The sequence below is a fragment of the Chinchilla lanigera genome, unplaced genomic scaffold (genome assembly GCF_000276665.1).
Source record: "Chinchilla lanigera isolate Chin_1 unplaced genomic scaffold, ChiLan1.0 scaffold00008, whole genome shotgun sequence".
NCBI classification, from domain to species: Eukaryota; Metazoa; Chordata; class Mammalia; order Rodentia; family Chinchillidae; genus Chinchilla; species Chinchilla lanigera.
Genome location: NW_004955409.1, coordinates 29202228 through 29224039, shown reverse-complemented (window position 1 = coordinate 29224039; position 21812 = coordinate 29202228). Strand labels below are relative to the sequence as shown.

The 21812-nt window shown below is 36.8% G+C and overlaps 1 protein-coding gene across 6 annotated transcripts in view; it reads right to left on the bottom strand.

Moving 5' to 3' along the window:
* Heatr5a (HEAT repeat containing 5A) overlaps positions 1 to 15990 on the bottom strand; it is a 104703-nt gene extending 88713 nt beyond the window's left edge. For all 6 annotated transcript variants that reach the window (XM_013510379.1, XM_013510381.1, XM_005376957.2 and 3 more), the window contains exons 1-5: positions 15787 to 15990; positions 13617 to 13828; positions 12261 to 12369; positions 9100 to 9249; positions 8030 to 8204 (exon numbers count right to left, since the gene is read on the bottom strand). In XM_013510379.1, the coding sequence (XP_013365833.1) occupies positions 8030 to 8204; positions 9100 to 9249; positions 12261 to 12369; positions 13617 to 13828; positions 15787 to 15912 (772 nt within the window). In that variant the 5' untranslated portion in view covers positions 15913 to 15990. The remainder of the gene's footprint in view (positions 1 to 8029; positions 8205 to 9099; positions 9250 to 12260; positions 12370 to 13616; positions 13829 to 15786) is intronic.
* Between the last annotated feature and the right edge of the window lie 5822 nt (positions 15991 to 21812).

Genomic DNA, 21812 nt, shown 5'->3' with positions numbered 1-21812 from the left:
CCTGACTGAAATGAAGCACCAGCGTGGACCCCGAGAAAGGAAAGATTAAATGTCACTCTGCTGCTGTACAAACAGCAGGCTATCAAGGGGGCAAAGAAAAAAGCAGGGAGACCCACTGGGAGTGATTACTTCAAGAGGACTGTTACGGTTTGTGTCTGAATGTCCCCCCAAAGCCTCATGCAGCCATGGGGCAGGCTTTTAGAGTTTGATTGATTATGGGTGTGAAAGCTACACCTGCCTGGGGTAGATAGTTCGCATATATAAGGGAGAGGAAGAGGCTGCTTCAGGCTATTCCTCCCTTGTGTGTGTTTGTTGATTCAGCTGTGCTCTGCCACCATGAGCTGCAGCCTTCTGTCATGTGCCTTTCTGTCTTGTAATCTGCCAAGTATGGACTGAAACCTCCACAAACTGTAAGTGAAATAAACCTTTCTTTCCTTAATTTTGGGCATTAGGTATTTTGTCTCAGCAACGAGAGAAAAGTAACCAAGACAGAATTTGGTACTGAGAGTGGGGTTGTTGCTGTGACTATACTTGACCATGTGGTTCAAGAGCCTTTGGAAATGGCTCGCGGGAAGTGTTTGGAAAGGTTCAGAGATGCGGCCTGAAAGAGAAGCACTAGAAAACCTTCGGCTGTTCTGTCTGGGCGATTCTGGTCAGAGCTCAGAAGACCAGAAGGCTGATAGAAATCCTGCCAATAAAGACTGGGTTTGGGAGGTTTCTGTTGGGAAGAAGGACTCCATTGGTTGTTGGACTCCAGATGATGTGTGTTATGGCTTGGCACAAAGTTTGTCTGCATTTTGCTCGTGTCCAGAGACTCTGCCTAAGACTGAGATTAAGGGCGGCAGTGGACTGATTAATCTGGCAAAAGAAATTTCAAGGCAGTCAGACGTTGGGGAAGTGGCATGGCTATTGTTGGGGGCTTTTAGCCAGATTTATATTAAAAATCAAGAGCAAAGAGCCCAGCACGATGATTTAAAATGTTGTGAGTTTGGCCAGAAAGAAAGCTCCAGTAAAGCTGTGGACTGCAAATGTGGAGCTGAGGAGATTTCCATTGCTGAGAAGGAACAGGAGAATAGAAAAGACGGCCTGAGGGCATCACAGGAAGCAGCAAGTCTCCACCCTTTGCAGCCTCAAAACTGCAAAGGTGACAGACCTTGCCTTGAGAAGGAAGCCTCAGAGCACCATGTTGAGAATGGTGGCGGCGGCCGTACCAGGTTCCAGGATGGCGGCAGCATAGAGAATCTGCTCCTCAGAATTGGATTCAGAGTGCCCAGCGATCCAGGCACTCGACCCCTGTGGCCAAGAGAGAGGAAAACGTGGCTACTGGTCCAGGTGGCAGCAGAACTTGGCATCATCCCCGTGGCCCTGGCTTTGAGTGCATGGAGAATGCAAGAGTTCTGAGGTTAAAGAGGCTTCCACCCAGATTTCAGGAGGCCTGGAAGGCCAGGCAGTGTGCCCCTGAGAGGGTAATGTGTGAAGCTGTGAATATGAAACAAAAGGCGCACTGGAGGCCTCAGACGTTTAGAAAAGCCAGGACCATGGATCATCTAAGGAAAGCTGCAAGGAGGGAGCAAAGCAGGCCTGAGAGAAGCCGTGGAAGCTGTAACCACCAGAAGTGCCATAGGGGTGGACTCATGCAAGCCCTTTGGAGCTTACAATGTGCCACAGATTGCTTCAGATCCTGGTCATGGGACTACAGGACATAACATTAGCCCTGCTGGATTTTGGACTTGCTTTGGTCCTCATGTTCTGTGTTCCCCTGTTTGTACCTTTTGGAATGGTACTGCTTATTTTGTGCCATTGAATGTTGGAAGTGTTTAACTTTTCATTTGTACAGGGGCTCACAGCTAAAAGTTTGCCTTATATTTTGGAGGAGACTTGGGACTTGGATTGTTCAGCAATGCTGAAACTGTCAGGATTTTAGCAACTCTTGCAGATGGACTAAATGCTGTTTGTATAAAGGGATGGACATGAGTCTTTGGGGGACCAGGGGTGGAATGTTATAGTTTGTGTCTGTGTGTCCCCACAAAGCCTCACGCGGCCATGGGGCAGGCTTTTAGAGTTTGACTGATTATGGGTGTGAGAGCTATACCCACCCTGGGGTGGATAGTTTGCATATGTAAGGGAGAGGAAGAGGCTGCTTCAGGCCATTCCTCCTTTGTGTGTTTGTTGATTCAGCTGTGTTCTGCCGACATGAGCTGCAGCCTTCTGCCATGTGCCATTCTGCCTTGTAATCTGCCAAGTATGGACTGAAACCTCCACAAACTGTAAGCGAAATAAACCTTTCCTTCCTTAATTCTGGGCGTTAGGTATTTTGTCTCAGCAATGAGAGAAAAGTAACCAAGACAAGGACCAAAGTGGTTCAGTGAAGAAGAATGACAGTCTGGATAGCTATATATCTATTCATCATTTTTTCAATTAAAAAAACCCTCAAAATTATAAAGAAGCTGCAAGAATAGTACAATAAACTCCCATATACCTTTCACCTAAACTGACTATATTTTCATCATTTCTCACCTGTGCAGAACAGATTTATGGTCAACTGTTTTACAGAATGGCTCTTACTGTGAGTGTATCTCATATTTCCTCAGAAATCTGGCAGAGAACTATGTAAGTGATAACTGCATCTTCCTCATATCTAACATGAGAAAACACTGTCAAGTAAGGTATCAATTGGTCCCTGCATTGGTGATACTAGCTTTGAACACAGCAGGAATGTCAGTCTGCCAGATGTGTTCACAATACACTTACCATTTGCAAAGATGGCAAAAATGACCATAAATAACCCAGCAAACTTTCCTCCAAGAATATACTGAGGATCCCTACAATTATAAATTATTACCATGATTCTAAAAAGGGTCTTTTACCAATACTGAGAATTAAACCCAGGGCCTTTTCACTAAGCTACATTCCCAGCTCTATTTATATTTTTATTTTGAGACTGTTATGGTGTATATGCGGATGTCCCCTCCAAAGCCTCACGTGGTAACAGGTGGGGATTTGAGAGGTGACTGCATCATGTGGTTGCCACACTCACATGTGGGCTAGTCCACTGACAATGTCATAGCTAAATGTGCTGTGAGAAGGTGGGGCTTGGTCTGAAGAGGTGTGTCACTGGGGGCATCCTGGCAGGTACACAGTGCCTCCCTCCCTGTCTCCTCCCTTTAAGCTCCATTTCCTGGCTGCCTGAGCTGAAAACCTTTTTCTCTGTGCTGCCCCCACACTGCCTCTTCTTGGAACCCACTGACCAGGGACTAAAACCTCTATGAACTGAGAGCCAAGTCACACTGTTCTTCCTTTAAACTGAGTTGCAGGCAGTGGGCTTTGTGTCTTAGTGACAAGAAGGTGACTAAGACAGAAGCTAAGCTGTCCAGGCTGGGCTTGAACTGGTGACTCTCCTGCCTCAGCCTTCCAAAGTGCTGGAATTACAAGCATATACCACAAGACACAGCTAAAAAAAGATCATAATTACCAACTATCCCTTCTGTAGTTATTAATCTTCCACTGCAGGGGGCTGGAGATTTAGCTCAGCGGCAAAGTGCCTGCCTGGCAAGCGCAAGGTCATGAGTTTGGTTCCCGGTACCGGAGAAAAACCAAAACCCAAAAAAAAAAAAAAATCTTCCACTGCAAAAGCTTTCCCTTTCTATTCTTTATAGTCATTACATATGCACAGATTTCTTTTTCATTTAATAGAGTATAACCCATTTCTTTTATTATTCATTTTCATGATAATACAGTCCTGGATTAGACCAGCAGAAGTCTCTAAAAATGCTGGTAGCATAAGCTTCTTTTTGGTCTAAGATGTTCTAGACTTCCAGGCTCAACTTGGACTTTCTGCCCTACTCTCAGAATTACCCATTCTCCAAGGAGTCCCTATTCTGGATGTTTTAAGATGGTCGAGCATGCAAGCAGAGCAGTTACACATATGTGTGGGGCTACAGAGGATAAGCACTTGGTTTAGAATGAGTTAATTTGAAACTTAAATGGCTATCCAAGTGAGATGTCAAATAGGCAGGTGGGTATGAATCAGTCCTCCAAGAGAGACAAGGGTAAGATTTAGTCTTTCCTGACGTTCAATAGAATTTAAGCCATGAGATTGGATAAGAACACAAGAGCACAGCCAGGCATGGTAGCACATGCTTGTAATCCCAGCACTCGAGAGGCTAAGGCAGGAAGATCACCCTGACTTCGAGGCCTGGCTGGACTACAAAGTGAGTTTAAGGCCGGCCTGAACTGCATAGTGACACCTGTCTCAAAAAGACAAAAACAAGAAGACCTACGAGAGCAAGCATATGTAGAGAAGAGCAGAAGACCAAGTAGTAGGGCATGCGCTATCTCCTCCAGAAGTCAGAACTATCAGATCAGACTAAAAGGCAGGGAGACTAGTGAGCCCTGTTTCAAAATAAAAAAATAAAGGGCTGGGGACATAGGGAAGTGTGAAGATCCTGGGTTTGATCCCCAGTACTGCAAGAGAGAGAAGGAAGGAACAAAGGGAGGAAGACAGAAGGAAAAATCAGACAAATAAACTAGACTGAAGAAGAGTTTCTAGGTAGGAGGAAGAAAAACCAAGTGAGCATCTGGGGGAACAAAAGCTAAGGGGAAAAGAAGGACATGAAGGAGGAGATCCACAAAGGCAAAGGCATTTCTCTGTTTTGTTCAGTAACATATCCCACATTCTCAGAATAAGTCCTAGCCCAGCATAAGCACTCAACAAACTGCTGAGTGAAAAGAGAACACACACATAACAACAGGTGTAAGAAAACATGTGCTATAATTAGGGGAATACAAATACAATGAAGTGTCACCTTACACTTGTTAGAAAGGCTATTATCAGAAAATCTGCTACAAACCAGTGTTTGGGCTGGGGAATGTGGCTCAGTGGTAGAGTGCTTGGCTAGTGGGAGCCTTGGGTTTGATTCCTAGTACCACAAAAAACAAAGCATGACAACAACAACAACAAAATTGGTGAGGATATGGACAAAGCAAAACCCTTATACACTGTTTTGGTAGGAATAGAAAATAGTGTAGTTATACTGAAAACAATATAGAAGTTCTTTTAAAAAAGCCTACCATGTGGTTCAGCCGTTCCACTTGTATTTATCCAAACGACTGAAATCAAGATTTCTAAGAGATATTCACATGCCCATGTTCGCTGCAGCGCTATTCACAGTAACCAACATATACAAACAACCTAAACATCCATTATGTGGCATACATGCAGTGGAATACTATTAAGCCTTTAAAAAGAAAATTATACAACATGTGAAAACAAGGATGAACCTTGAGGACATTTTGCATAATAAAATAAGTCACATGAAGAAAAATAGTCCTTGTTTCTACATGAAGTATCGAAAAAAGGAGTCAATTCATAGAATCAAAAGAACAACAGTGGCTACCAGGGGCTGAGAGGAGGAGGAAATGGAGTTACCAAACAATGACACAAGGTTTCAGGTAAACACAACAGATTATAGAGATTTTTTGCACAACGTACTTACAGCCAACAATGCTATATTATACACTTAAATTTTATGAAGGCTGAGCACACACACACACCCACACACACACCTGTGCAGCTGGGCATGGTAGTGCATACGTACAATCCCAGCACTCAGGAGGCTAGGCAGGAGGATCACTGTAAGTTCAAGGCCAGCTTGGGCTACATAATGCATTCAAGGCCAGTCTTAACTACACAGAGAGACTCCCCCAAACAAACCAATCAACCAACCAACCAACCAACCAACAAAAAGAATAAATATATGAATGTGGAGGTCACTTGGAGACCTTAACAAAAATTGTTTTTGTAGAGTTACTAGAAACAAACTCTATCTGATGTGCACCTGAAAGATATGGGAGAAGAGGAAATAAAGACAGTAAGCACAGTAAATCTTCTCAGGAACTTTTTTAGGAAGGAAAGAAGAGAGATATAACTGCTTAGTGCTGGAAAAGTACAAGTATAAAAAGATTTTTAAGATGGAAAAACAAAATTGTGTTTTTGTAAGGAACAATTCATTAGAGGGAAAAACTGATGTGGAAGAGAGAATGCAGACTTCTGAGAAAAATATCCTTGAGCAGGTGGGAGGATGAACTCTACTAAAAGACAAGATAGTTCATCTTCAGTAACAGTGAGAAAGTTGGACTCCATAGGTCCAGACGCTAACAGTTAGGACGTGGTAGGGGAACCTACTAAAAATAGGCTATTAAACAAACGTTAGGTGGGGGAAAAGGTTTGAGATCAGCAGCAGATACAAGAAAAGTCAGTTAAGAAAGGAAGAGACTGAATGGGCCAGAGAAATAATAACACAACTATCAGCCACAGTTATGCAGTAATTTTCGAAGACACCATAAATTCTTGTCAACTTATCAGAACAACTTACTCATTTCTTTTTTTCTTAAGTACTGTGCGTTGAAGTCTGTAAGTTTTACTAGGAAAGCTGTATATGAAGTCTGTAAGTTTTACTAGGAAAATCATTTCAGTTCTTTACCTTACACCGTTGTACACTGAGTTGTTCAAAGTACCTTCATGATATAAAACAGTACGTTGGATACAAGACAGTACTGTGTTAACACAGTCATGTACTTTTAAAATAGACTATCAAGACATCTAGATCACTTTTTTTTGATAGATCACTTTCTAACTGCATGGAAATAACTCAATTACAACATAAAGATGGAAGTTATAATGAATGATGAAAGAATCTGTAACAAAAGAATATTTCAAAGGTGTAGGTGAAACTGATTCTTTTTAAGTGACTTAAAATTTTACCTCTTAAATACAATTCTCTTTTTTTCTTTTTTCCACTCCTGGCCTGGGTTTGTTGTTGTTGGCTGGTTTGTTTTTGGTGGCTTTTTTCTTTGCAGCCCACCTCACCCCATAAATAAGAAAGATTGGAAGAACCACAGAAAAAAAATTCTCATTCTAAACTTTAAATCTAAAAGTGTTGAGAATAAATAAACAGTATAGTTTCTTAATGTTTCCCAATTGATTCTGACATGTTGTATGTGCTGTCTTCTCTCACTTCTGGTTGATAAACACCGCTTTCAAAAACTACAATCCATTTTGTACAACAATGACTTCTAGATCCCTGCTTATCAAAGTCTGTCCACCTGCCCTCTTTCTCTCTCTCTCTCTCTCTCTCTCTCTCTCTCTCTCTCCAGGGTATCATACAAAATTCAGGCTGGCCTTGAACTGTGAAGCAAAGGCTGGCTTTGAGCGCATGGTGACCCTAACTCAGCCTTCAGAGTGCTGGGATGATAGGCATATGCCACCATGCCCAGCTCTAATGCTCATCAGAATTTAATGTGCACACACATTATCTGGGGATCCTGTTAAAATGAGAATGTGATTTAGTGAGTTAGGTGGGGCCTAGGTTTCTGCATTTATTAAAACCTCCCAGTTAATGCCAGTGCCTCTAGAATGTTTTAAGGAGCAAGAGTCTATAGACAGTTTCATTTTCATTTGTAAAACTGTTTACTCTTTGCAGACAGAATTATAAAGTAAGTGTTCAATTATTCATTACTGCTTTATGTATACTATAAATTCAAGATAGGCAAACTTGTTTAAAAAAATATTTCATCCTTGCTTACTGCCTAGAAGTATTTGGGGAATAAAATCTAACACAAAGGAAATTCTCCAAATATAGTAAATTTGAAATATCAAACACCCACATTATTTGCTCACTTATACCAATCTAGAAAACAGTAAGAAAAATGTAACCAGATATATGCTGCTTTAAATAAAGAAATCTGAAATTTAGGTCTTTTATTGGATAGCACAATTATTACAAATTTATTTTTTAAAAAGAAAATGATGAAATGTACTTCAAGAGTCCTTGTATTTTTTCCTCAAATTTTTACTGAATTGTTTGAGAAGTCTTGCGTTCAAGACTTATAAATTCAACTTGATTTATATTGTTTCTTTTAAAAGTAACAATGGGTAGATATAATGCTATCTGTATTTGTTTATATTTGTTTAAATCTACTGGGGAAAAAAATTACAGGAGATATTTTGAAAATAATTACATGACTTTACCTGTTCCTAGATGTTTAAAAATTATAGCTTTAGCCAATAATGTGCCCAATAATTTTGAAACTGAAATCCGCACATCATAATTGGAACCTTCAAAAGACTTAAAACACAGAGTGGCCACACTGTCCAGGTCAGAACTCCACATAAAGATGGCCTCATTCTGAAGTTCAAGAAGACACTGTTTGATTTAGAGAAACAGAAATTAATGAAAAATAAAATACAGTGTTAGGCTCAATCTATATACAAGTTGTAGAAATTACAAGAGTCTAACAAATACACAATTCTATTATTTGAAAAGTGTTATTTGTATATATTACACTTCAACACCACACAATTCACTGGGTCAATAAGAAGATTATGAGGATTAAATGAAATTACATGAGAAAGTGTCTAGCACAAAGCTTGCATGTTAAGCATTCAATAAATGACTACCTCTTATATGAGGTTACACAGTAAGAAAGCAGGATCTGCTAACTGTCAGCGTCTGGTACAAAAGTATCTATGTAATCACTGCAGAAATAACAAATAATACTTATTAAAAGTTAAAAAGATATATTATATAAGGTCACAAAATGTGGGAAGAGTACCCACTTATAATTCAGTAGCTTATGAAAATGCCTTTATAATCAATCTACTGGGTATGAGCAACTGTGAGAATAATTCCAGTATTACACACACACACACACACACACACACACACGCACATACTTTAATGTACTACTAAATCAAATGTTAAGAAGACTAGAGACAAAAAGAAAATCATTTCAAAACAATATAAACCTTATATACAAACTTTAGTTTACCTACATATGTAGAGGAAGCATAGCAGAGTGAATACCTAGAAAGAACTTAAGTTCTTAGCTTTCTAAACCCTCTGACAATCTGTTCCTAACTGCTTGAACCTTGGGAAATCCTTATAACCATCTGGGCCTTAGCTTACTCTTATGTTAAAATGAGACAGATCTACTTTATTACCAAAGCTGCAAGTTTAACAATCCTGTAGCTATTACCAATACTTTCACAGAGGTCATCCAATTTAATTTCTTTATATTAATTCTCACTAGACATTTTACCTTTGCAGCAGCACAACGCACAGCCATGGATCTGTCTGTTAAGCAAGATCGAGCAGCTTTATAAATATCCCTGTGGCAAGGTGTGGCAGCAGCTCCCAGCCCATTCAAAATATTTTGAAGACTCAGCATAATCTCATAGCGCCCCTGAGACTACCAAAAAGAAAAGAAAAATTTAAAGAATAGGAAAAAAATCTGTTGTTAAGAATGCATAAGCACTGATATTTATCTTACATATTACAAAAGTACTTATGTTTTTGTCCATATTAACCAGCCATTCTTGAGATTAAAAAAAAAAATTCTATTTACTATTTGAAAAGTATTATTTGTATATGTAACATTTCAAAATCATACAACTTACTGGGTGGAACAGGGAGATCAAATAAAATTATTTTTGTAAATGGATGTCTGCCTGTTAGTATGTTTTCCTTCTTTTATTTTTTAAAACAAAAAAATAAAAAAACCCAAAACTATATGAAAAGTGCCTACTACAGAGCTTATGTCGTTAAGCATTCAATAAATGGCTGCTATAGTAAAGAATATCATAGTAAGAATGCAGTGTTAGCTACCTTCTACCTACATAATGTTGGGCAAATCTGTTTACCTGTAAAGTAGAGGTAACAGTATCCAACTTATAGGCTGTTGTATAATGAACAAATGGGTTAAGAAATGGAAAGTGCTACGAATAACAGACGTAAAGCAAATATTCAATAGATTCAGCAACTTTTTTTTTTTTGTCTTTTTGAGACAGGGTCTTGCTATGCAGTTCAGGCTAGCCTTGAACTCACTTTATACCCCAGGCTGGTCTCAAACTTGCAACGATCCGCCTGCCTCAGCCTCCCGAGTGCTGGGATTACAGGTGTGCACCACGACGCCCAGCGCTAGATTCAGCAACTATTAATACTCCATCACCAGGTTTAATTCAGAATTAAAGTATGAATCTGTCTCACAGTAGCTGTGTGACTTTTGAGTTGTTCTTACTATTTCCTCATCTATAAAATGAGACTAGGATGACCCTCACAGAACCAGTGGAAGAAATAAACAAGCTTCTGAGGATTAGACATTCACCACAGCATCTTATGTGTAGTAAACAATCAAAAACTTAAATTGCTCGTGCTTGTATTATTGATGTTTTGCTAAATGCCTAAAATGATTTCTTTTAAAAAGAAAAATAAACAATGAAAACAATGGTATAAAATTTCAAACAAGACTATAGGAGAGTAACAATGTTCAGTACATTATGCATTGTTATGTTTAAAGTTGCTCATAATACAAGCTATAGGCATGAAAAACCAATCAATATAGGCACATACCTATGCTTTCAATGAGCTAATAGCAATTAGCAGTATATCTATCTTAACTATCTTATGTGTGTGTGTATATATATGTTTTTTTTTTTTTCCTTTCTCCTTCCTTCTTTTCTCCTTTCCCCATTTTCTCTTTCCTTTTGAGGCTCTCACTTCCCAGTATCTATTTTTATTTTTTATTTTTTTTGGTTTTTCTCCGGTACCAGGAACTGAACTCAAGACCTTGCGCTTGCCAGGCAGGCGCTTTTGCCACTGAGCTAAATCCCCAGCCCCTACTTCCCAGTATCTATTGTACATTTGGGTCTTCCCAAAATGATTTTTGCATCCCCACAAGCTAAGGTCAATGAAACTGGAAGAAGCCAAAAGATCAGCACCAAGCATCACTTTCACAGCAATGTAATTTATCTTTGTTTAAAGTTGCACAATAGCTGGGCATGGTGGTGCACACCTGTATTCCTAGCACTCAGGGGGCTGAGGCAGGAGGATCATTTTGGGCTCATGGCCAGGCTGGGCTATAAAGTGAGCTCAAGGCCAGCCTGAACTGCATAGTGAAAAAAAAAAAAGTAGCACAAGAGTTACAGGTGTACATAATGAAATGAGTTCTAATGGGAGAGTTCTGAACTCTCTTTCACCACAGTTTCAAATGTTGCATACCATTGCTGGGCATGGGTAAATGTAGGATTTCCCTTTGACATTGCTGCAGAGGTACCTAACCAACTAAAACACAAAGGTATGAAAACAAGTGATAAAACACTCCACAAGAACTTTAAGTTTTTTGGTACAAACAGGATAATTCTCTATTAACCATGGGCCTAAAATGCAGTGCTGCTTAACCAATGGAGATAAAAGGGGGGAAATGTTTTAAATGGCTATACCCCAGTAAATGAAAGTTTTTATACACATTCACTTTTGAATAAAACCAAATTTATACTTATAAAAAAAACTCTTCTTCTGAATCTTCTTTGATCCTTCAGGAAACTACTGCTGAGAAGTGTCTACTCAGCAGATTCCCGTACCAGTTTATGACTTGATGCCCTAAATTAGCTATATTCTTTTTGAAATTTAATACAGTTTATAATTTTTTCATGTTCTGTTTTGTTACATTTCAAAAAATGTACAACTAAACAGCATTTCTATAAACTATTTCTAGATTGCTCTTAGTAAGGCAGGAAGAGTAACAGATGTGATTTTTTTTTACATTTAAAGGTGCTGAGTTACTTTTATGTATCAGGAGTCATATTTAAATTTTCTGTAATATAAACGTGTGTAACATAATTTCAAAAGTGGTAAAACTACAGTTCTCAAGCGATTACAGTATCTTGGTAGTTAAAGGACAAGACAGTCTCAAAACAAAGAATGTTACTGGGAAGTAAATAATGAAACTTATCATGAGGACAAGGCTGAGCATATATTCTCTGGCAATTAAAAAGTCACCTAATGCTTCTATGCTTTTTCTCCCTGAAAATATTCTTTACTTCTTTCTAATGCTGGTATAACAACTAACCCATTCACAAGGTTTATATTAGTTACCAAATATGAAGTCCCCAGTAATAATTACTCTGGTATAAGTAAACAGTATTTCTAGCTTCTGCAATTTGGATTTATATGAACACACAAGATTCTACTGTATTACTTTCTATTGTATTATCTTTTTCTAATAAGGATCCAATATATACAGTATCATCTAGAAATATTCAATTTAAATATAAAGATAAAAGAAAACAACAAACTCAGATATATTTATATCGGTATCTATGTATGCTCATAATATGTAAAGTTCTTTTATTAGCTGAAGAGAGCATAAATCTATAAAATGGTACCACGTTGCTACTTTTTTGTTGAACTTGAGTTACTTACCTCTGCACTCTTCATAGCTTTAAGAATATTCCCAACTGTGTCATTAAAGGTGTGACCCAGTATTCTTCCCAATTTCTTGTACAAGGAACCCAAACACACCACAGCAGCCCTGAAATGACATTTAAATTAGAAATCAGTTGTGACTGAAGAAAGAAAAAAGAGAATGACAGAAGTCTTAGAATTTATAAAAATGAGTATTAAAGTTTTTCCCCTACTCTGTTATTTGTGTTTTTACTTTCATGGGAGTATTTTTTAAAACATAAATGTTTTTAATTGTCATAAAGTGTCATTTATATCTAACTTCTAAATATGAATATCCAGTTGTTCCAGCATTACATATTGATACTGGTAACTAATTTTATTTTGAAAAGATAAAACTTCCAAGAATCTACTGTTAAATCATAAGGCATGACACTTAAGTGAATACAAAATTATTCTATTTTTGATAAAGAATTTAAAATGGATAAATATATATTCAATTAATCTTAGCTCAAAGACTCTACCCCCTCAAATTTGTTACAAGACAAAATTCTTGCAAAATATTTTAATAGAACTTCACATACTCAAGGACAGACTTTAGCATAAAAGCAAAACAAGAAATAATATTACCATCAAATTTGAAATCTGAAAACTTTATGAAAGAATACATTCTGCTGTAGGCTAAGTTTTAGATCAATAAAAATATCTATATAATTACTATTGTGGGACCAAAACAGGTGATAAAATGGACTGACTCCTACAGAGAAAGAAAGTAAGCTGTTCTTAAGCATCTTAGAAGGGTACTTTCCTATTTATTTTCAATTTTCACTACTAGAAACTAAAAAACTATAAATATCCAAAATCTAAATAATTTAGCTCATTATTATAATTTTGTGTGTGGCAGCACATGCCTGTAATCTCAGCAGTGGGGAAGCTACTAAGGCAGGAGGATCACCTGGACTACACAGTGAGACTCCGGCTCAAAAAAATCCAAAACAACAACAAAAAAACTGCTAACATTTAACTGCTAAAATCTTAACATGTTTTGAATCCTAAAATCTACACATCAAATATGTCTAAAATATTTTTTGAAAGACTTTTTTAGTCAATGGAAAATGAAACTTTTTTAAAAAAAGATTAAAAATGAGTTAAAATGTGTATCCAGTTTAAAAATAACTGTCAGGTAGGCTGTATACTTTATAAAAATCACACAATTAATCAATATTTTGTTTTCTGTTTTTTTTTGTTGTTGTTGTTGCTGTTTTTTTTTTTTGTCTTGAACTCTTGGCAATCCTCCTGCCTCAAACTCCTGAGTCCTGGGATTACAGATATGCCCCACCATACCCAGCTTCCACCCAGCTTTAATGTTCAACTTACAGTTTGGTGGGAAGATAACTGGGAGAATCATCTTTGCTACGAATAAGATCATTACATTTATCAATTGTTTCATAAGCAGAGAATGTGTCTCCAATACTATAAAGTATGGCTAGATTCTCTGCAAGGAGTTTTCGAGTAGGAGGCCCAGGAGAACTGTTCAACAAAGACAGGAGTTGTTCAACAAGAATCTTCTGTTTCTCCTTTAAATCATTCTAGAAAGAAAGAAGACAGAAAGACAATTCAAAGCCTACCTAATTATATGTAATTCTCAATTTTTCTTTCTTATATTTAAGAACTAACTAAAAAGACTCTAGGAAAATCCTGTACAAATTGCTTTGAATAAAAGTTATAAATAAGTTGGTGGTCAGGATATTATACCAACAGGTGGTTGTCTTTCTGATTATCTCCAAAAAATAAATGCTGAATCACAGTATACAAGTTTCTGCTAACAAAGACAAGGATGTTATTTCTTTTAAATCCTTCTTTATATTTCTGAAAAAGAGTAAATTTGCATTTTTAACTACAGCAATCTCCCTCAAATATATCTGCATAAATAAAGCACTGCTGTAATACGTAATCCATAATAACTGATCTTACAATGGTTTCCTATGTTAAAAAGATCCTTCTCTAAATTACTGCAATTTTTTTACAATGTTACTATATATTATGATATGCAATGTTAACACATTTTACTTGTCTAACCTCTGCAAAAGAGTACACAGTATCATTACTAAGCTAATGATATGCAGATGTTTAGAGTCCTGAATTCTACAAGGAAATTAGTGTACAGAATTTTGACCCTGTTAAATTTATTTTTCAAGTCCAGAAGTTGCTTTTCCTTCTCTTGAAAATCAGCAAACCTGACAAATGTCTTACATCACGGGAACCAGTCAGCTCCCGTCTCACAAGAATGTGTTCTGTAATGTTGCTGGTTTTTTTCCTTTTAACTGACTAATATTTGTCTTTTGTTAAATTCTAAATTCCTCCATATACAGTAGGGTTTTGTTTGGTTTGGTGGTGCTGGGTATTGAAACTCAGGCTCCGGCATGTGTTTTATTTTATTTTATATCTTATTTTTTGGTGGTTTTGTTTTGCTGTGTTTAATAGTACTGGGAAATGAACTTAGGGCCTTCATACTGAACTGTATCACAGCTCTTTTTAAAAAAATTTTTATTTTAAGACAGGGTCTCATTAAATCATTAAGTTGCCCAAGTTGGGCTTAAACTTTGCGATCTGTCTGCCTCAGCTTCGCAGAGTACTGGAATTACAGTCATGCACCATCTAGTTAAGAGTAATATTTTAAAAACCACTTATGAATTACAAATGATACTGTAATTTTGTAAGAGAATGTCCTTAGTTTTGGATGTGTGCTAGATTATTTAGTAAAAGGCAAAAGATTTATGCGATCTGAAGAGAAACCAGAGTATGTGCTAGATTATTTAGAAGTCCCATATCCAGTCAAACAAGGGAAACCATTAGCAGCCACAGAATGTAGGTAAATAGTACAAATGACAAGTTTTCTTTTTTTGTTCTACTCTTTTGTTCTTTCATTTTTAAAATGGAATATGCTTAGCCAAAGGCTTTTCAATTCATATTTTCCTACACTCTTCACATCTTTTTTTTAGTACTGGAGATTGAACCTAAGGTCTCATGAAGGCTAGGTAAGTGCTCTATCACTGAACTATGTGACTAGTCCCCCTTTTTTTAAATTTTGAGATAAGATCTTGCTAAATTGCCCAGACTAGCCTCAAATTTGCAAGCTTCCCACCTTAGCCTCTCCCATATCTGGGTCACCAAACTCGGCTTTTTTTTAGGTGAAACTTCCACACTATGTAGCATTATGCTCTACGAGGGATTTATGTATATAAAGGAACACAAGATGCAAAAGACAATGAAAATGAAACACAATCAGGCTGGAGTTACATGTTACATATAAAGTAGTATCAAAAATACTGGCTAATAGCTCTGCTGTTTTGAACACAACAACCTATAATAACAAAACTGTCAATTTGGGAAGGGGCAAAATTTGTATTTTATTATAAGTCTTTTCAAAGTCTAGCTTTTTATAGCTAACCTAGACCATTCTGGACAGAACTAGAAAAACAAAGGAAGTGAACATTATCTGGCATTTGAAAAGCAAGCAAAAAAATAAATCTGTAATTTTACCTACCCTGCTCGTTGCTATCAAGAGCTTCTCCAAGTATCTCAGCCACTCAAAAATAAACTCAGCCTTCTGAACTTCACTTAGTTGACAGTATGCATCTTCATTCAGCAATAAGCTATGAGCTAATTCCATTCCTTGAAGCAAATTCTCCTAGCTGGTCACAATTCTTGTCATTGAACTGGTCAATGTATCTACGAACAAAAATATACAAAAGAGGAAAACAATGTATTTTAAAAGTAGTGTAAGAAGGCAATGAAAATACTGGAAGTCTTACTATAAACAAAATGTGAAAACGCTGGGCATGGTGGCACATGCCTGAGGCTGAAGGTGTGTTGAAGGCAGCCTGGGCTGCACAGTAAGTTCAAGGCCAGCTTGAACCACACAGCAAGACTCTGTGTCAAAAGAAAAAAGTAAAATATAACAATAAAATAATTAAATGTATACATCTTTCATAACTGCTCTAGGATGAACCTGGGAAAATCTCAGTAAGTTATCATTAACACTGACACACAACCACATTTGTATTTAGTTTTTTTTTAGTGGTACCAGACATTTAAAAAAAAAAAAAAAAGGCGTATTTTACCACTGAGCTATATCTTCAGCTTGTTGTTTTTTGAGGCAGGTCTTATTCGATTGCCCAGACAGCCTCAAACTTGCAATCCTCCTGACTCAACCTCCCAGAGTGCTGAGATTATAGATTTAAGTTTAGATTACTCATGTTAGTTTTTAGTTTTCTTTCTTTTTCTAAGTACCCTTTTACTAAAATGGGTCACAGGTATATAATGTAAAATGAACAAATGTCCAGGCCAAATAAATTATTATTTACTAATAATTCTATTAGTAAAGCCTGCCACAGTGGCTTATCTACCTGGAGATCCAACCCCAGAATAGAGGCACTTACAACCATCAGTACCTATTTCCTAGACTAATAAAGATACTACTTATAGTTTTAGGCTAAGAATTATAGGAAACAGTTCCATTTCAGCTGGCAGAGTGTTCTTATCTCTGTGAACCTTGTTAAAAAAGCAAACTTTTCTTTTTCATGGCACTCAGAGGATGCTGTCAGGAATTTAACAATATAGATCGTATCTATTATGACCCAGATCCAATGTGGCTTTAATTTTGCTATAGCAAATAATCAACAGCAGTTTTTTGTTTTATTCATCAGTATCTCCTGTGTACACTCAACCTTTCCAGAACATATTTAACATATAAATATGTGTCTATATAAATATACATTCATCTATAAGATGGCATTGATTATGGGACATTTTTTCTTGTAATTTTTAGGAATACATGCTCAAATATATTGCCATAAAGCACTTTTAAGTAATAAATCAGCCATAAAATATTGCAAAATGTTAACAGGTGAATGTAATTACTGGGTATGTGAACAATCACTTTACTGGTCTTCAATTATTTCTTGTATTTTTTAAAAAGATCACAAATAAAAGTGGAAAGAAATTATTTTATAGGTGTGTGTGTGCGCACATGCATGCGCGTGTGCACCTGCACATGCTGTACTGGGGATTGAACCCACAAGGTCTTGCTAAATTGCCCAGGCCTTGGACTCCTAAGGGTTGAGATTACAGTCATGTACCACTGTACCCAGCTTGGATTTTTGTAATTTAAATTTTCAATTCCTGTCTTTTGTCTTGTGTCTTCTGCCTGCAGCTAATATTCTAAATTATAGGACACCAGTCCCACAGGCCAAGGAATCACTTCCACCAGCTATCGCTGTCTTCTCAAATCTGTGGTTTTAGACATCTGATCAGTGTGGTCCCCTTCCAGTCATGTTCATCTATGCCTATGACCTGCCACTGACAGTCCTTTAACAAAACAAAACAAACAAATGCAATGTAGATTAATTTCGGAAATGTCAATTTTAGGAACACAGAACAAAACAATGCTGGCATGAAACTCAGTTTTAGAGGCATCATGGATTCTAGCTTCCTGTTTCAGAAAGCCCTCCTCCTGGCTGAGGTGGTATGCACCTGCAATACTAGCGCTCAAGACTGAGGAAGGAGGATCTCCGCCAGCCTGGGCTACATGATGAGTTTAAGGCCAGCCTCAACTACCTACCCCTGGAGACCCTGTCCCAAACAAACATCCTAAAAACCTTCTTTCTTAAATTATCAAAATGAACTCGCCAAAATACTCACAATTAAGAATAAAGTCAATAAATGCTAGAGAAATAATTTCTGGAAGAAATCTAGTAAGTATACAGAAGGTGAAAAGCAAGTTTGTATACAATATTTATGATTCTGGAAAAAAATAACCTCAGCATCAAAGAAAAAAATTGCTTATAACCACCAGGGCAAATGAAAACTGTATCTTAATCAAATTACCCTTTCTAGAGGTCATTAGGACTGCTGAAGAGACATTTTTTTCCTTAGGCAGCAGCAATATTGCGGTGCAAAATGATCTATCAAGAAGCAAAATAGCTAACACAGTGTGATAATAAATAATTCAGTAAATAGCTTCACATATAAGCAGGGCAAAAAGTTATCTCTAATGTCCTCAATACATTCCTCACATAAATTACTCCTAAAGGAAGCAGCCAATTCATGGTGAAAAAAATCTCACTTCTAAGCGCTCAAGTCTACAGTATAAATGTGCTATCAATGTGATGAGCAAATGCATTTTGCAAGTAACAGATACTCTTGCTCTTATCTGAAATCCCACTTTAGGAGGAGAGGTGCAAATGCAGTCTGCTGCATTTAGCCACTGACCAGTCCTATTATTTAAATACAGGATGACCAAAAATTGCATTTTTTCATTAATTTTTATAATAGGAAACATAAAACAATTCTATCAAATTTATTCAGTCATTTTTCTGTGTATGGTCTATCTTAAAACAGTCAATACACAATACATTATAATCTGAAAAGTGGCATCTAGTCTTTCCAAAATTTCTGTCTTTCTTTGAACAACACACTTTACACTGTTGTGTTAGCCTTTTTTTTCTGTGGGTGGTATAATTTCAATAAAATGTCTACCTACTAAATGTAATGGTGAAGATATTGATGGATGTCCTGGTTGGCCTTCAGCTAGCCTGTATTTTTCAATTATTTGGTCTATCTGACCTAATCTAAATTGTAGATGACTTTTTTTGGTGGGGGTACCAGAAATCCAACTGAGGACCTTGCACTTACCAGGCAGTGCTTGTACCACTGAACTACACCCCCAGCTGTAAGTAACTTTTTGAACCCCCTTGTTTTGAATAAATAACAAACAAGTTCCATACTGTCTGGTTGTGAAGGTGTATAAACATTTTATAATAGCGTGGTATGATAGTGCATGCCTGTAATCCCAGCACTTAGAAGGCTGAGGCAGGAGGATTGCTGTGAGTTTGAGGCCAGCCTGGACGACAAAGTGAGTTCAAGGCCAGCCTGAACTACATAGTGAGACCTCGTCTCAAAAAGAAAATCTTGCCAGGCATGGTGGCACATGCCTGTAATCCCAGCTATCAAGAGGCTAAGGCAGGAGGATCACTGTGAGTTTGAGGCCAGCCTGAAACACATAGCGAGACCCTGTCTCAAAAAAAAAAAAATTCTATACTTTTTCCTCAATTTTTAATTACAGGCTAGCTTGTTAGATGTCGGTCAACTCTGTCAATACTACCCATGGAATTCTTGTAATCACTGACCCAATGATTAGAATTTTTTTAGTCTCATTTCTTTTGTCAAGTTCTATCATTTCTGTATTATAACAGTTGATAACACAGACATCTTTTTTGTCTTTCCATTTCATAACACAGACATTTCCTCTCTGATATGCTAACATTTCTCCTGTTTTCAGTTTTTTCTTTTGCAAATGTTTTGGCACTTCATTCCTATTCAGTCTCAGTGTCCCAAACATGTCCATTTTGTACTGTAAATGAGTATCACTGCGTAATCCCAGCACTAGGGAAGCTGAAGCAGGAGAACTGCTCACAAGATCAAGGCCAGCCTGAACTACATAGCAAGACCCTGTCTAAACAAAACAAAACAAAACAAAACAAAACAAAGAATATCACTGAGTTCTGGATTAGTATAAAAATTATATCTGATGTACTTATGGTAAGAGTTTTTATAGATGGTAGCACAAAATTATAGGTTATTAGTCACAAATAAAATAAACATGAATTAGTAAAAGAAAATAATCAGAACTTATTGAATTTCACTAGAAACAAACGTCCAAGGTGAATACAATGTTCTAAATTTAAAAAAAAAACATAAAAAATAGTCAATATGAAACAGACATGAATGTGTCTCCAAACAAGAATTAACTGGTTGAAATGACACCTGCCTGAGCAACACTTATCAGGATAGCCAGGTGTAAACAAATACGCTGCCCAAGTGATATTCTGGGTTACTATTAAGTGGTTAATGTAACTACAACTCTATAAGCACCTGAGAAATGTTATTTTTCTAATTTTTCTATTATTTTCCATTCTTATGACTCTGTTGAGATTATAAAGTGATTAGTTTACTGAAAGTGAACATATATAGCAATATATTTAATATGATTTTCAAAGTGGAGTTAACTGCCCCTTAAGAAAAATATTTTATAAAACTATTACAGCTCCAATTCATACCAGTCATTTTCAGCAGAGAACTAAGGAGGTTTGTAAGGTCACAGAGAAACTGGTCCCATATTTAAGATATCTGACTGCAGATATGTGCTTTAAGCATTACATGCTATGCTACCACTCTCTCACGCATTCTCGAGGCTAGCTACTTTTTTAAAAAGCTCAGAACTTGTAGATAACTTGAGGATATTAGCAGGCATCAGATTATTGTACAACTTCTTAAACACAAACCTAGTTTCTCATTTTAAAAATTTGGGGGTCTTGGATTAAAACAAAGTTAGAGATTTTCATCTGTAGGGTGTTTAATGAGGCTAATGTATATTAGGGTTCTCCATGAATGCAACATAGTATGAAGTACAGTATTAATCAAAATGCTGCCAGTACAACACTAACTTCTGCTCCAAAGTGAAACATTAACAGGTGTCTGTTATGATCATTCATCTTATATTTTTAATAAGTACAGAAGATATAATCTTTGACAAAGGGGCGGAAAACATAAGCTGGAGGAAAGATGGCCTCTTTAATAAACAGTATTGGCAAAACTAGCTATCCATATGCACAAGACTGAATCTAGAACCATGTATCTCACATGGACTAAACTCAAATCAAAATGAATCGAAGATCTAAATTTAAAACAAAAACACTTAATCTGATAAAAGATAAAATAGGAAAACTCTTGAAGACACAGGAATGGGCAAGGACTTTCTGAACAAAAGCCCAAATGGAAAAGAAATAACATTAAGAATCTACAAACGGGATCATACCAAATTAAGAAGTTTCTGCACAGCAAATGAAACAAACAACAGAGTGAAGAGACAACCTACAGAACGGGAAAAAAATCTGCCAGCTACTCCTCAGAGGGCTAATATCTAGAACATATAAAGAACTAAAAAAGTTAGACCACCTAAAACAAAAGACTCAATCAAAAAATGGGAGCAAGTAAAAATGGAGGCAAGTAAAATGAATAGACACTTCTTAGAAAAAGCACAGTTAGTAAATACATGAAAAAATGTTCAACGTCCCTGGCTATGAAATACAAATTAAAACAATACTGAGATTCCATCTTGCTCCAGAAAGAATTAGAGATCATCAAGAAGTCAAATAACAAGTGCTGGTGAGGCTGTGCGGAATATGCACAAGTACACTCTTGTACATTGTACACTGTTGATGGGAAGACACATGCACGCAACCATTATAGAAATCAGTATAGATCCCTCAAAAAACTAAAGCTATTTGATTTGATTTTAACCTAAGAAGCATCTGAAGGCCTTTTAACCTAAGAAGCATCTAAAGGCCTTTTTTACTCTATTCAATTGCTGGTTTTAGGGTAAGTACATAAAAGATATTGTTGTAAAGTAGAAGAATCAATATGTACTCATATATTTTAAATTTTTTCAACCATTTTTATCATTATGGGTGTTTTGTACATGTTCGTGGTACATAATGATTACATCCTTCT